General features: G+C 39.6%; 1 protein-coding gene across 10 annotated transcripts in view; it reads right to left on the bottom strand.

Annotated features, from left to right (window-relative positions):
- Positions 1–17538, bottom strand: part of Bcas3 (BCAS3 microtubule associated cell migration factor) — a 487638-nt gene that overhangs the window by 270610 nt on the left and 199490 nt on the right. For all 10 annotated transcript variants that reach the window (XM_027426382.2, XM_027426380.2, XM_027426386.2 and 7 more), the window contains one exon: positions 17023–17123. In XM_027426382.2, coding sequence (XP_027282183.1) covers positions 17023–17123 — 101 coding nt within the window. The remainder of the gene's footprint in view (positions 1–17022; positions 17124–17538) is intronic.

Raw genomic sequence — 17538 nt, 5'->3', positions numbered from 1 at the left:
GGCTCAAGAGACAGCTGTTCTCAAATCATTCATCACCTTTGTCTGATGTAAAATTCTTGCTACAGACAAAACCAAGAGGAGCTGTCAATTGCCTCTCCTCCCTTTCCTTAAACTACTATTCAAAAAAGATGGGGTGGTCTTGCCTATGGCTCTGAGTACAATCTCAGCACACAGAAGGCACAGGCAGAGAATTTCATGTTCAATGCCAACCTGGGCATTGAAATACTATTCCAAAAAAAAAAAAAAAAAAAAAAAGCACATGCCATAAAAAAAAAAAATGAAAAGGTTAAACAGGTGATAGCACATGCTGTGTGGAGCAGATGAGAATAGAAAAGATTTTAAAGAAGTGTAATGAGCCGGGCGTTGGTGGCGCATGCCTTTAATCCCAACATTCAGGAGGCAGAAGCAGGCGGATCTCTGTGAGTTCAAGGCCAGCCTGGTCTCCAGAGCAAGTGCCAGGATAGGCCCCCAAAGCTACACAGAGAAACCCTGTCTCAAAAAACAAAAACAACAACAACAACAACAACAAAAAAAGTGTAATGAAGTCATGTAGACATCTGAATCTGAGGATAAAGATTTAGCAAGGTAAAACGAAGATTGGGTTGGTAAAGCTAGAGTCACATGATGAAATCACTGCATGGCTTTAAGCAAGAGAGTAAAAACCTTTCCATAAGAAAATAAAACCAAATGTGAATTTTCAAAGAGACCATGTGGCATACTACATGCCCTGGACCTAAAGCTGTAGCTTTCTCAGAATAAGCATTCAAAAAGTATTAAGTGTAAGGCTGAAGTTTTGTATTCAACAGTAAGTGACAGCAACCAATGGTTTAACACTAGGGCTTCATGAAATTGTGGACATTATGGTTGCAGGGATGGACCTAGGGCGAGGATGGAGTGGAACTACTGCTGGAACAACACTGGTCGTGAGTTGGCAGTTTATTGGTTTGCTGCACTATTGTTATCTGGTTGTGGGTATGCTTGGAATTTCCCACAGGGTTGGGGGAGGATGAGGAAGTAGGGTGGAGGAGGACCCTCTCTGTCCTCATCTTCTTTACAAAGGAAGTAGTAAATATTCCAAATATACAACACAGAAATGAATTCTTTGTATATGTAAAATAGAGACAATAAATAAGTCTCCTTTAAACCAACAGAAGGGAAAAAGAAGACAACAAAAGGAAACCAGGAATTTGAACTTTGAACTCCTATGTGGAGATTTTAGGAAGGCCTTCTGCTCACTGGTTTCCTAATTAAATGCTTTGGCAGTAGCAGAAGATGGAAAAATTGAAGTGTAGCAGAAATGGCCTCCATATTCATTGAATATCCTTTGTTTCCTCCCCTATATTTATCAATGCTTTAAACTTTCTCCAATCCTAGTAGGTAGAGTAGTCTACATTTATTGCCTTAGGGAGGGAAGTGACATACCAGATCATAGGGAAGAATAAATGCAAACTTTGAATCTAGTAGGATGAAAAATAATCAAAAAGAGCATCTGATTAGAGCAGAATCTACACATTTCCCAGCACGCCTTAGGATTAGAAATGAAACCAATCCTTCTGAGTGACAGGCACAATATGAAGACAGAATCTAAAACCTAAATGCTAAAAATGCATCACTCCTGAATAGAGTTCAAGAAACACAGAACATTTGGTACATGTACAACAGTAACCATCTACGTTCAGAAGACCACAAGACAGGAAGTAGAGACAAAAATGGATGCTAAGGCAGCCTGTGTCCATCAATATCCAATAATCTCACCAACAACTAAGTCATGTACTTGGTCACAACAACAACAAAAAAAGTCCCCAAATATGTCAGATTATTTTACACAAAATTTAGAAGCAACATATGAAAGGATATCATTGATTCATTTTTTACATTTCTAATACTATAGGCATAAACTGTAAGTTAATAAACTATTTTTTATTGTATTTGGTTTCTTGAGACAGGGTTTCTCTGTGTATTCCTCACTGTCCCGGAACTCTCTCCATATAAAAGGCTGGCCTCAAACTCAGAGATCCACCTGCCTCTGCCTCCCAAGTGCTAGGCATGCACCACTACCCCACCTATGAAAAACTATTTTAATTGTAATAGAAAAAGCTTAATACATATTTTAATTTTAATTAATTTTTATATATGTCCTGAGCATATTATGTGAGCCCCTTGCATGCAAGAGCCTGCAGAGTAAGAAGAGGGTTACAGATCTCTTAGAATTAGAGCTATAGGCAATACGAAATGCCATATAGGTGCTGGAAACCAAACCAAGGTCCTCTGCAAAAAGCATTAAGCACTCTTAACCACCTATAGCCCCTAAATGAGAATATTCTTGATTCTAATTAAATAAAGTTGTGCAAACCCGAGTTGAGAGAAGCAAGATACATTTTTTTTACAACATCAGTCTTTTATTTGTTGAGATTTATCTATTTTATGTGTATGAGTACTTTTGCATGTATTTGCAACATGTGTGTGCCTGAAACCCACAGAATTAGAGTTACCGTTGTGAGCCACCTGGTGATGCGGGATCCTCTAGAACAGCTGCAAGCACTGTTGCCACTAAGGCATCACTCCAGACATGGCTGGTTAAGTAAAGGAGAAGGAACATCAAGATGTAAAGCTCACTATCTTTACCCCAAATGCCCAGCTTTTGCTACAGGAATTTACAGTACACCTTATCAAGCTAGATGCAAAGGAAGCACTGCCAATTTTCTTTAGACTAGCACTTTAAAAACACTGTCTCCACAAACAGACATTTGATAAACAGAGAACACCAGGCAGGGACAGGATGAACAGACCGTTACATGGTAACTGGGAACCAGAATGTTTACAGTCTGTGTTCTCAGGAAAGCAGACATTCACAGAGTGAGTAAACAACAGCTTAAAATTAACAACTAAAAACCCCACCTAGAGTACTCTACTGTCAGAGAGAGAGAGAGAGAGAGAGAGAGAGAGAGAGAGAGAGAGAGAGAGACAGAGAGAGAGAGAGAGAGAGAGAGAGAGAGAGAGAGAGTGTTCTTTTATACTTCATGTATTACAGGACAAATAAAACAAAACACACTTATCAAGTGCTGATCTCTACAAAATACACCTTTCAATCTCAACCCAAACTGCTTCCACATTGATAAAGCAAAGCAATTAAAATCATGAAGAGAAAATGAAATGGATTGATAACCACATCCCTAAGTCCAACACCCACATAAAAAGTTCTGTCAAAGAGTCTTGAATTCTTCAAGAACTTTGGTTTTAGCCTCTGAGGTGTCTTCTGTAACTGACTATAAAGATCTATGTGCACAGAAATGTTTTTTGATTATCCAAAGAAAATGGAAAACACTACCTTCCGGTGCTGTTAACTGTACGCATAAGTATCAGGCTCTACTAAGTCCTACTTACTAACCAACAGCCCCACCTGACTTTTAACATCCAGCTCTAAGTTCTGCTAAATCCTTGCTTCCCTAGCATGTATGATGTAGTCCCAGGTTCTCAAAGCAGGTCATTACTACTTCAGGGGGAATGCAAACTCCCTGCCACACACCTGCAGCCGGAATGGCAATAGCCCTTCAATTTCATAGAATGCCCCAAGAAACAGCTAAATCTCAATAACTTGAGTCCTTCATCAACAAGCCTACTCTGCACCAAGGAAAATTCCGGGAAGTTTAAGCATTACCATGAGTGTTCTCTACATGAGAGCAGGAGAACTGGTCCTCTTAGTGGGCTGGCTGTGTTTTGCAAGTAATGAGAAAATAAATTAAAAGGTTATAAGTATTGCTTCAAAATGAAAAAAATATAAAGTGTGGTTGTATCTAGTAGTACTGTGATTAAATAAAAGATTTGCACTGTGTAGAAAAGTTGAAAGACCGGGAATACACGAATCACGGGCTCCTTTCTTAAAGTAAAGAGCAATGTGATAATGACATAAAAGCAGTGAGCATCTCTAGTTTATGACACCAGTGAAAGGACTGTTCAGTTCTATCTTTCTGGTGTTGTTTTTTGTTTGTTTGTTTGTTGGGGGGTAACAATAAGAAAACATTTGAAGTGTGGCTCCAGAAGGTTAGAACACATAGCTGGTCACCAACAGCAGTGACAGATAGCCAAGTCTGGCCTCCTTTCAATGTCCTACAACTAATAGCAATGAGACCGAGATCCAGGAGGGTTGATCGGCTACACACGACCTCACTTTCCAGGTGAAAGAGTACTATCTACTTCAAAGCAAAGTTGAAAAACTAAACTATGTTTGCATGATGCTCTCTTTGGAGGATCATGGGAAGGTCAGGCTAGTAGTTGAACTTTATGAGGAATACCGAATAGTCTAGAGGTTCAGGATCAGAGTGTCTTCCGTACCCCTCAAAGTCCCCACCCCACAGAAAATGATGAAAAGCAGCCACACCGAAGCCTTTAGTGAGGACCTGGGAAGACAATTATGTGCCAACAGTTTTTAGTCCTTTAGGTTATTTCAGGGAACAATGTGTCTTTTTCTAGCTACAGAGAACTTTTTGAATTCAATGACATCATGCTGCCCTGAATGAAACAGCTCCAGCCAGGTTCACCCGAAGGCCAACGGTGATAAACTCCCATTCAAGGACAAACTCTCACATATATTTGGTTCTTATTAAAAGCAGCATTCTGTAACAAGCATACAATATGACTGTGCACCAAACCAAACTCTGCTTCTGATGAGAAAGCATTTGGGACCCCAGGGGGAACCGGAGGGCAAATGTAGTTTCTTACTGTAGAAATGAAAACCTGCCTTTGAAAGCCAAGTCTCTAGAGCAAACAACCAAACAGCAAAATGAACAAAGACATTGCCAATGAGACAACCATCCTCAGGAAGGAAACACACAGCCAACCAATCTGTGTCAACAGTAGTTAACCAGATATCCATACATTTAAACAAATTATCATTTTATACCCATCAGGTGACAGAAATTCGTTCCTTTTCAATGACTAGGGGAAAAAGGAGAAAGTCACCAGCTAAAAAATCACACAATAAAAATATCTGAAGGAATCGTTAGTATTGGAAGCCACTCACTCTGTTACAGCACGGTAAGGAGGGCACCAAGGAACACACTGAATTTTACAGAAGTGCTCCCTCACCATGGACCTGTTTATTAGCAGGCATGCTTCACAACAGCCAGCAGCAGTGTAACAGTACACACAGGAACAAGCTTCTCCCACGTTTACACTAAATGGATCAATGATCTTCCCTGCACCCTGGCCCTGGGGTACCACAGATGTGCACTAATTAATTATTAAAGTTTTCTAGCATTCAGTCATTGCACACCTCTGGTTTCACTTTCCTTTTCTTCCACATTCCCAGAAGAACAGTCACCAGCAATATATAATTAGAAAAATGACATATCCTTATTGTCTATAAGAGAATACATTTCCCTGAATAGCCTTCAACTCCGGGTACATCTTATCCCTCACTCCACAGTTTCCTTTTCCAGGTTCCCAAAGTCTCCTTCCACTACACGACTAAAGGACCTTCCATTTGTTATTCTTGTTGCCCTAGAGGTCATTTTACATTGTGTGTCTGGACAAGTGATATCTGGAGGCAGCCTGGCAGGGCTCACAATTTCGTTTTACTACTCAGCATGACCGTAAAGATCTCATAAAATGAAGAAAACAATAGAGCCTAATGGACTGGATCAGCAACTCTGCTGAGCAAAATTTCCAAACCGTCCCAATGTTCAACTTGGAACTGAATAAACAAGAGCATGGCAATGTCTAAAACTAAAATCCCCAATGGAAGGATGTCCAGAATGCAAACTTAATATTATATTGTGTGTCTGCAACTCACTCCACAGCAAACCTCGGCAAAGGCACATTAACTCAACAACAGCTAGATAAGGAAATAAGTCCACCCTGACCAAGGTAACTTTACAATCCTGCTTAGAGCTTATGGAGTCTAAACAGCAAGACAAGATTGCATCCTCATGCTTCTCTGGGAGCAGCATAAAATCAGTGACACAGCACTTACCTCCTGGGGGTGGTGGTGAGGATAGTTAGGGGACAGGGAGGTCATTTCCATTAAACATACATTTGTACATTTGAAATGGTATAGACTATGTACCTACATATAAGTAGGTATTTAATACAAAGCTATGGAATAAGAGAACTACAATGAATAGGGTCAGTAGAGTGAGTCCAGTCAAGGATAGGAACTGAAAAGCAATCAAATGCACACTGAGGGATGGCTGACATGGTGTGGTGACTAACTATGTCTTCGGTCATGTGTCTCAATCATCTTATTAGGTGTAGCAGGTTTTAATAACTGTAGCTACTTCTTTTATTTATGTAACTATCTACATATTTATCTACTATTAATATTTCTATATTTGCAAAAATATCAAATATAAGATGACCAACTTTACTCACTGTTCTGTTGCATGAATAATAAAAACCCAGAGACAGATATTGGGGTTCAAACTGAAGATCAGAAAAGAAAGCAGCCAGCCATTTTCTCTTTCCTCTACCTCAGACCAAAAGGGTAATCCTGGCTCTACAAATCCTCAGTGTGACTGGAGAATGAACCCCGAATACTGAATGCTCTGCTCCTATCATATATACCTCTCTAGTGCTGGGATTTAAAGGCATGAGTTTTGTTTCTCTTTTAAATTGATTTACTTTCATGCAGCCCTGGGTGGCCTTGAACTCACAGAAAGATCCATCTACCTCTGTCTCCTGAGACCTAGGATTAAAGGTGTGTGCTATCACAGCCCAGCTTCTATGACTGTGGCTAGCTTTGTATTCTGATCTCCAGGATAGCTTTTTTTTTTCCCCCCCCCGATCATAAACAATAATATCACCACACTGTTCAAATGTTCAAATGATATTGAAGAGTTTCAGTTGAGAGAAATGGTTACCTGTTGGAGGTAGAAGCAACCAGGTCTAAATTTTATGAAAAATCATGAACTGTACTTGGGCCTGGAGCCAATGACCCATAGTCTCAACTACATGGGAGACTGAGGTAGAAGAATTGTAAGTTCAAAGTTATCATGGTCTACAGAGTGATTTGCTTGGGCAACACAATGATACTCAATTTAAACTTTATTTTATTTTCATTTTTTTAAGTTTTATTATTTTATGTATATGGTGCTCTATCTGCATGTTTACCTTCATGCCAGAAAAGGGCATCATATGCCACTATAGATGGTTGTGAGCCAACCTATGGTTGCTGAAATTGAACTCAGGACCTCTGGAAGAGCAGCTGGTGCTCTTAATCGCTGGAGACTCAAATTTATAAAACGTGAAAACAGAGGGGCCAATGAGAGGGCTCAATGGGTAAAGGAGTTTACTGTCAAGCCTGATGATCTGAGAATCCCTGAGACTTATGGTGACTCTAGCAAGTTTTCCTTGGACCTCCAGGAACACACCATAGTGTGGGTACAGGCATAGCACCACCATGGGGTGTGGCAGGGGCAAGGGTTGGGGAATGTGGAGAGAAGTAGTGGTAAAAAGGACCTACTGATATAGCGCAGCAGTAAAGCTTTGGCCTAGCATGAGCAACTCTGCATTCAATCCCCAGTACAAGGGGAGAGAGAGGTGGGGAGGAGCAAAGAGAGGACGGGGTAGGTAGAGAGAGAGACACAGACTGGGCATGAGTAAAATCCTTAACAGTAGCAACAGCCTCACAAACAATTAGTTTAACTCACACACTTGCATTTTAGATGCACTTCTTTCAGCAATAATCAGTTCTTCATTCTACACTCAAAAGATTACAAAGGCACCATACTTTACAAGAGATTAAGATAAGAAAGGGTATACTTTGATGTGAAGTTAAAGAACCACCCATTTGGCTCTTTAATAATCAGACATCAAGATTTTGCTACAAAAAACAAACTCTGGGGTAACAGAGCACTTGCCTGGAAACTCAGTGACCTGGGAGTGATCAACAGCACTACAAAACACACCCACAGCCAGGCTTTGGTGGCGCACGCCTTTAATCCCAGCACTCGGGAGGCAGAGGCAGGCAGATCTCTGTGAGTTCGAGGCCAGCCTGGTCTCCAGAGCAAGTGCCAGGATAGGCTCCAAAGCTACACAGAGAAACCCTGTCTCGGAAAACAAAAAACAAACAAACAAAAAAACCCCACAAAAACAAATCCAAACAGAGCAGGGGGACAACAAATTGAAAAATAAAAGTCTGGGAAGCATTTATGAAAGTCAGAATCATTTTGTACAGAATTAATGCAGCTTTTCCCATGCTTTACTTGTTTATTGCCTAATACTATTCTAGGAAAGTCTAGATCATTATACAGCAGGAAGAACTAAGTAGACATTTTCTCTTGCCTAAGCAAAAGAGGCAAAGTTGTCTTGGCATGAAGAACAAAATGCTTTTAGACCTGGAAGACACCAATGTCTTCAGCCCATACATAGGAACATATTTCAGAATCCTAAATAATCATTGAGGCTATACTATGTGTTCCTATAAGTCAAAAAAAATCAAGTTAAAAACACTGAATCCGGAGGATCAGGCTGACTAACAACCACCTAAGGGTCCTCTCCCAGAGCAAAAGAACATTTTCCAAGGCTTAATCCTCTACTGTCCAACAATGACAGCCACGGAGCTCTCCAAACCTCTGCGTCCACCTCATCTGCAGTTCTAAAGTTTATCAACAGATGCAGAGTGAAGTATTCACAGGAGAGGCAGAGAAAGAGTTCTCCCTTCCATTGTATGTACCTGCACACACAAAACTTTCTCCAAAACAGAAACAAGGGCAGGTAACTTTCCCAGGGAAACAAAAATAAGGGCAGGTAACAGGTAGATCCATAAAACAATTTACTGCTTGACCATTTCTATAATTATTTTTCCTATCTTTATTTTTATGGAATGATGGGGGATCAAATCCAGGGCTTCACACATGCCAGAAACTAAGGTGTACCTGTGTCTATTATAAAGTCCTAGGAACTGTCAGCACCAACGACTTCAAAAGGAAGCAGGGATACACAACACGTGAGTTTCTAAAGCTACCACTACACCTCTTGTCCTATACAAACTATGAGATGAAGTGTAATTTCACTTAATCTAACAATCTGCAACAGAGGGCTCATTAATTTCCATTTTTAAAAGGAGGCAAGAATAGAGCAAAGTTTTTAATTATTATTATTACTAATTATTATTATCATCATTATAGGTGACCGAACCCAGGGTTTCCAGTCTGCTAAATAAGAGCTCTACTTCTGACGTGCAAACACTGGCAAACCTTCTGACACTAACATTCCTATGGATAAAGTAAAGTATGACTATATTGTTTAAAAGGCATACAGAGCACATAGTTTTTGTTTGTTTGTTTGTTTTTGTGAGTCCACTATTTTATAATAAGACATCGTTAGCTGAATATCAACATTTCCTGGGTTCAGTTATGGAAGCTGATTGGAATCCCCTCCAGTGCCTGTGGCACTACGTCCTTTTTGCTGGATAAGGTCCTGAATCACTTAAAGCTTAGTTTAGTTTCATGTGTATGGTTGTTCTGCCTTTATGCACACACGTGCACCATGTGAGTGCCTACAGATGGTTGTAGCTGCCATGTCGATGCTGAGAACCAAACACTGGTCTGATAAGAATGGTCCTAAGAACAATGAATGCTCTTAACTGCTGAGCCATCGCTCCAGCCGCCTAGCTTCTGAATTTTTGTTTCAGGACAAGTTACAAGAATCTTGGGCAAAGATCATCCAAGTTCTTACAGTTGGGAAGGGGTTTTCATTGCTTAATTGTAAAGATATGACAGCTGAGGCACAGGAACTACTAACTCAAGGAACCACTGAAGGAAAACAGAACCACTTCTTTCCAAATTTCCCGTTCCCAAACTAAAGGCCCTTCCTTCTGTGTAAAGTAAGACAAGAACAGACACAAATTCAGAGCAAGCGCAATTGAGAATGAAGCCCAAGAGCAGAACTCTTGGTATTTTCTGGAGTATCAGAAAAAAATTCCTGTGTCAGAATAGTTTTTACACAGCAGAAAAATGTTAAGTCATTTACAGGACAGCAGCTAGAGAAGCTGCTCCGCTAATGGCAAAAGAGGTGGAGATGCACATGTAAGACACACTGCTGAGAGGAGAGATCTCCGCTGTAGCAAGATCCATATTGATATGATTACATTTCCCATAGTTGAGAGCAGCTATAATTAATGGATTTCCCTCCCCCCTTAATGCAACCATTTGTCATTCACAAACAGAATGCCCAATCAATTTTGATGTATTAGTAAGCAGTTTGTCAAACAGTGCTATAATCCAGTTAATATATTAATTCTTGTCATGGTCAGAACGCTAACAACTATTAGGTTTTCTGAGACTGGTTTGGGGAGAAAACCCTACGCCTGGACTCATGGTCATGCTGAAGCCATAAGCACTCTTCTCTCTCCTTCTTAACCCATGTCTGTCTATGAACTGTGAACTGGAAACAAAACCGTCAGCTATGAAGTGCTTCCTGGCAGCCACTTCAAATTCATAGCACAAAAAAAGCCTGGGGTTTTCCAAACTCCTCAGTGGGAGAATGGGATACTAGCAGCTGGGGTAAAAATCTGGATTTTAAGAGTCACCAATAATCTCAAGAGCAATCCTGATCTATGATGGATGATGGCTCAGTCCCTTCACTGTATCTAAGAGTGTATATTTCTCTACAGGTAAATGTAAAATCAGAGTTGGAAACACACCACTGGTAGAAAACAAAAATTTTTTAAATTAGAATGAGAAAGAACAGACACAGAATACTAAGTTCACGTTCTGTAAATTAGGCTCTCACTGGCCCATTTCAGAATCAGAGAAGAGCTGGGGAAAAACTGGACAGATTTACTTGGCACAAGGCCGTATATTTATTGAAAAACCTGCAGTGTAAACTAGTCCTCCCAATTGTCAGACATCCCATTGTTTTATGACTGCTGAGAAAGGTGCCCTGTGTGACAGAAAAGCACACTGAATATTTTTCTATGACCCAGAGGGCAGAGGTCACTTATTATAAATGGATAATGAGACCTAATGCAGTGCTCTGAGGATGGACAAAGAAAGGGTCTATCCACAGCCCCTGGTGGATTGGCTGTTCAGGCTTTTATTTCCTCTGTACACTTAATGGAGTCAAACAATTGACAGAAATTCTATAGAGAAGCTGAAACTGAGAGAAACGGCTGTATTCTAAATCTGACAGACACGTACAAATAGTGATCCTGAAATGGCGCCAGAGCTCCAGCCACCACTGACAGAGCAGACGGCTGTAGCATTCTCCCTAAATTCCCATTTAGTCATTTATTAGCAATTAACCTCACTGATGCAAGCAATGGCACATCAAACCAGAAGCTCCTGCCAATATCAACCCATTATGCATTACTGCAGGTAAGCCAAGCCCTGCCATTAGATTCCAGCCCCAAGTTTTGGAGAAAATGGTGAACAGATATTGCTGGTACCCTCTATTTCTATCCTCCTACCTGCCTGTGACAAAGCACAATCCATGGCAGCAGGATCTATTTAAAAACCATAAGTGTAACTGGAATAGAGTAAATGACATTAGATGCATAGACCTTAATGGCCTACAGACTTCTGACCAATATTTTCCTTTATCACAATCAATGTCCTGTCCCAGTTAAACCTGCCAATTCACTGTAATAAATATTAATATCATCAATGGAAAAAATAGCAGGTCCTAAAACACTCTGATAGGACAGTGATCTCCTGTAAGAACACACATGGAATTCTGTAACAGTAACAGATGCTAATAGGTTAGAAGATGCCATTTGTACACACTTTTCCCTTTGTGTTATTTCAGTTTTTTTTTTTTAAAGTAGTAACAGGAATGTGGTTTGCATGGACAAAATTATTATGACGATCTAGGTAAAGACCTGGAAATAAATGAAAGCATGTATGCTATGTCTAGGGGTTGATATAATCCAAACTTTCAAATTTATATAATTTACAGTCAACTATTTCATACCATTTTTAGAATGGGAATCAACAATTCCATCCAAGCTGGTAGTCGAAATGAGGCCTTATAGGTCTCAAACTTTAGTTTCTTACAGGAAAATACTATTTCATGAAAATAATCTCTCTATGGAATGACATATGCCAACTGAAAATGTTCAAATAAGGGAAAATACTCTAATGTAATTCACTATTAAGAGTCAATCTGGACAGGGCAGCATGACACACCCTATGGCCAACAATGGACTATAAATACTCTTTAAATAAGTCCTATGTTACAAGTTTCCTCTACAAGACAAAAACATTTCACTCTTCCTTTTCCACCTCTCCCCAGTACTGGGCAAATATTTATAATGGACAATGCAAGGAAACATTTTTGAGTGCCTCCACGATCCTTGGTACATACCATAACAGCAATGCAATCCAGGATGTCAGACTAACAGAACATGACATTGGCAATGACAATGTCAAAAGCAGACAAGAGTGGTGTGTGTGTGTGTGTGTGTGTGTGTGTGTGTGTGTGTGTGTGTGTGTGTGTGTGTGTGTGTGTGTCTGTGTGTCTGTGTGTCTGTGTGTGTGTGTGTGTGTGTGTGTGTGTGTGTTTGTTTGTGTGTGTGTATACACATGCATGAAGTCCAGGCCAACCATTCTGTGTCTGGAGTACCAATGCTCACAAGAGATAACTCTACTGAACTGCAAAAACAGTAGAATTAAAATTCACCCAAACACATAAGTAAGAACTGTAATGAAACACTGTGACACTTCATAATACTTGACTTTTTTTTTTAACTTGTATTGATTCTCTGTAGATTTCACATCATACATTCTGCCCTTGCAACCTATCCCCCCAAACAAAATCAAATTTAAAAGAAAAAAAAAAAAACAAAGAAACAAAAACCAGATAGAGAGAGAGGAATCTGTTGTGGATGCTTTAGTGTGGACCACTGAATCACACGGCTTACCCTTTAGTCCATTCATCTTTACTCACAAGTGTTCATTGTAATGAGTTGCAGCCTGATTTCTGACTTTTGATTTCAGTTCCCGTCCCAAGTCTGGCAACTACCTCTTTTGCTTTGAGAATGTATAAATGATAAAGAGACAGATTAGTGAACTATATGTAAAATAAAATGAAGCACTATACTAGCCATATAGTAGACACATTAGGAGCAGAGAGGATGGCGTAAGCATGAAGACCTGAGTTCAATTCTATAGCACCACTGGGGGGAAAAACAAAACATGAGCCATATACATGGAGGCAATTTCTCAATAAAAGTACCTGGGTCCCGGGTAAGGTATATTAGCAATCAAGATTAGCCATCATGTCCTCATACATAAAAATATGCATGCAAAAAGCTGTGTAAGACGGTTGGTAAAGTTGTAGCCATGGTTGCAATGGAAATCCCAGGATATTAGCACAGTCAAGATGCTGGGGCATCCACACTAAGGATAATGGCAGGCATGGAGAATATCTGACCTTGATACACAAGTGGTGAGTGTGTGTGGGGGGCAGGGTTGCAGAAGGCAGACCAATAAAATAGGAGCTTCACAAGCCCTGTGGAGCCTGGAAGATCGTGAGGGGAGTCCCAGATATTGGACATGGTGCCTTTTACACTGTTGGATTTTTTTATTTTATTTTACAGGAGCTCATAGGAGACTCTGGATATTACAAGAAGAACTCAACATTTAAAGCACTGAAATTCTGTGTAGCCTTGGCTGTCCTGGAACTCAATCTGTAGATCAGGCTGGCTCAAACTCAGAGAGATCCACCTGCCTCTGCATACCAAGTGCTGGGATTAAAGGCGTGTGCCACCACCACCCAGTTTAACTTTTAAAGAAAAACATAACATAAACAATAAATCCCTAATCTCTACTAATTTTATATTTTTTATAAATTTATTCATTTTTATTTAGGAAAGTGTGTGTGTGTGTGTGTGTGTGTGTGTGTGTGTGTGTGTGTGTTTGTATACTTTTGGAAGCAAGAAAAGGGAATCAAATTCCCTGGAGCTGGAGTTACAGGCATTTATGAACTGCCTGATGTTGGTACTGGGAATTAAACTCAGGTCCTCTAGAAGAGCACAAGTGCTTCAAACCACTGAGCCATCTCTTCAGCTCTATGATCATATTTATTAATTAACATTTATAACATTATAGTATTATTAACATTTCACCAATAATTTTATGTCCAAAGAATGATATATTATATATATTATATATATATATATATAATATATATATATATATATCCTTGACGTTTATCTCAACTGACCTAAATACTAAGATTACATCTGCACAATTAATTTTAACATATAAATTCATCATATGTTACTCTTTTTAAAAATTACTAAAAATGGCAATCTTGAATGGTTCAATAAAACTACTTACTTTGATGTCACCTCAACATGCACCATGACACCTGAATGAACTACTGGAACATGATCCTGTCTACCAAGCCCACAGAGGCCTCCACTGTCAAGACTGCACAATTTGGCATTCTCCTGAATACAGAAGGGACAAGCTACAACGGTGAGGAATGCAGAATTTGGAGGCTTTGCTAGCTTCATCTTAAAGGTGGGTTAAAATGTCACCAGTCTCTATTATCTTCCCTCAGCGGGTGTCCTTGCTACAATGTGGAACAACTGTTTATGGAGAACAGTGTATCTGTTATGATGGTGTGGGGGGCCCTTGCTGACATCTTTCTGTGCTGCTCTCTTCTTCCTAAGACAGTCTCTTTCCTTTTTCTATTTACATCATTCTTTGCCTATTACTATATCATTTCCAGAGTTTGTACAAGTTTGCTACACTTTTTCCAAAGACAACACAAAATATAACAAGAACAACAACAACAACAAAAATAACTCTGCAACATTTGTGAAATTTACATTAGCACTCTGGGGTTGAATTAAAAATAGTTTTAAAAGATATATATCAAAGTCTTCAAGTTGAAAAATGAAGGGTAATTTTCCTCCTGTAATTGCTCGAGACCAATCACAGGGTCCAGCACATTGAAGACAATGTTCTACCACATATCACGGAGGCCCTTAGCTCAGTAAAAAAGACAAATGCATAAACAGAACAAGAAATAGTAAATGTGTGTTGTAGCAGATAGAGTATCTTTCCAAATGGCTTCTGTGAGGGGACTCACAGACCAAGAGTGTTAGAGGGGACACCAGTACTATCCCTACTGCAATGTATTTCCAAATGTCTGCACACTGCAGCTTCAGTTGTGTGACACTCTGGCAGGTCCTTGAGTGTGTGTGCACACAAACCTTTAAAAACCAGGCCCATCTGTATCATTCCATTCCATATAAAGAAGCAATAGAAGCTGGACAGATGGCCCAGTGGTAAAGGAGACATAGGAGAACGTAAGCCATCTAGCTACGACTAAGTAGAGCACTTATCTACTATGTAAAAGGCCCTAGGTTCAACCAAAACACCAACAGTTTTGATGGTGTTAATACCAAGCATGGAAGCACTTGATGGGTTTTATCAGTGGCAGTGATGGGCTTCATGAAACTGGACAAAAGTGTTAGGGACAGCTAAAGTCAACCAGCATATGACCAGCATGAAAAATGAAGAAATGTAGTGTGTTTTTTAACTTTCCTTTATCTTCTTAGACACTTCAGACTTATCACTGTCTGCCAGCTAATCAGAACTAACAGGTACCAAAACAAAACAAAACAAAACAAAAATGAAGCCTGGATTAGCTGACTCAACAACACTTAATTCAATAATTAGGGTTTTATTGAGAAGTAATGCAGGGCCATTAATCTCAGTGCTCGGGAGGCAGAGGCAGGCAGATCTCTCGAAGTTTGAGGCCAGCCTGGTCTACAGAATGAGTTCCAGGATAGGCTCCAAAGCTACACAGAGAAACCATATCTCAAAAAATAAAAAAAGGAAGAAGTAATAAAAAATGCTTGAAATTATATGTGCCATGTTTGTCCTATATCATCTAACAATACAAATTAAAAAAATAAAAAGTAACAATTCTGTGTGTCCTTGTCCACATCTCCCCACTCCCACCATGCTGCCCTTTGCTTGTTCTGTCTTTGCTTTCAGTTCAGAGCACAGTCCTGAAGGCGTGATTCTCCACTGAGAAATTTATCGCATTGTGTTTTACTTTAATGTGTCTCTCCAGCTAAACAATGAATAGCTTGGGGCTAGAAGCACTAAGTGACTACCCTTTATACAGTTCATGCCTGACACACAGTAGGCACTTGACAAACATGATTTAAAAAAAAAAAAGTCAAGTTCAAATGTACAAGAATAAGACTGCCAACTATTTATTACTTATGGCATTTCATAACTATATTTACAGCAAAGCCTATAAATTTTTCCTGATTCCAGAATAATATGTAACACATTATAAAATGAAATAACACAGTTCTACAACTATTTTAACTCAAGCTCCATAACCGCTAAGCAAGATACTACATGGAGCACAACAACTACCATTGAAAACAGGTCATTGTTGATTTTTAGGAAGTTTCTAAAAGCATTCAGTACCCAGAGCAGTCAGGTTCAATTAGGATTCAGTATATTCTACACAATTGAATTATAATTGCAAAACATTTTTAATTCTATGAAGATAACTGGATAATAAATATTAAATTGTTTCTTCATGCCTCCCATATTAAAATAAAAGTATCTGGTTGGATGAACCCCAACAGTATCTACAAATGGAACAGGAACACAAGAAAAGCAGCTTAGTTGAAAAGCACACAGCCATCCCTAGCACGTGCAAGGCCCTGGTCTGATAAAACACAAACAAAAACCCAATGAAGCTGAGACAGTCAAGGAGACCAAATAAAGCTACATAACGGGCAGAAGCTGCTATGTGGCATCCTGGAATAGAGTGCTTGTTTTTATTCTCTTAGAACAGGCCCCAGGCTCTGTGAAGCTGTTCTCCATATCCTGCTAGGTCACATGTTACAGGTAGTTTTGTTTTATGGGTTGCTGCTTCTTCCCCAAAAACCTTTTGCATAGATACAGTTCATGAGAAGGAAAATGCCAGCTGAAGACACACATTCCTTTGTTGGTTTAAGAACTATGGCCCACAGACTGAAAAAGTCATCAAATTCAGAAAAGATCATACAACAAAACAAGTAAACTGATGAGAAGTACTTACAGCCAGCAAGCAGGAGCTGGTAATAGTGCACTGCTTCTGCCGCCAGGAGCAGGGGGTGATTGGCGTTAAAGGGTGGCTGCAGTTCATTCCACTGAGGCGTTCTAAGGAAACAGCAGAAGAATGTTAATATTTAAGCTTCATAGACGGGATGTAAATCACCCACAGACCCTAATAGAGTCTCTCACCACTTCTGAACATTAAAATGAACGTGTAATCATTAAGATCGATGCTCTTTAACTTGACATACAAGTCCAGGAACTTTAAAAACTAAAAAAGTGGCAATGTGCCACACAGATAGCATGGGGCCAACACTACCTATCAGAACTAGACTATAATCAGCTAGATAAGACAGACAGAAAAGACAGGACCAGCAGTATCCAAATGCCAACTACAGAGAGGCCTTTTATCTCACTTTTGACCAGTGTTAGACATCTTCAACAGAAAACTAAGTAAGAGTGATTTAAAAAGGCAGTCGTGTAAATGGACAACTTACTTTGGATTGAATTAGCTATTTCA

This window comes from Cricetulus griseus, chromosome 7 (assembly GCF_003668045.3).
Source record: "Cricetulus griseus strain 17A/GY chromosome 7, alternate assembly CriGri-PICRH-1.0, whole genome shotgun sequence".
Lineage (NCBI taxonomy): Eukaryota > Metazoa > Chordata > Mammalia > Rodentia > Cricetidae > Cricetulus > Cricetulus griseus.
The sequence above is the reverse complement of the archived record's forward strand: the minus strand, read 5'-3'. Positions and strand labels throughout refer to the sequence as shown.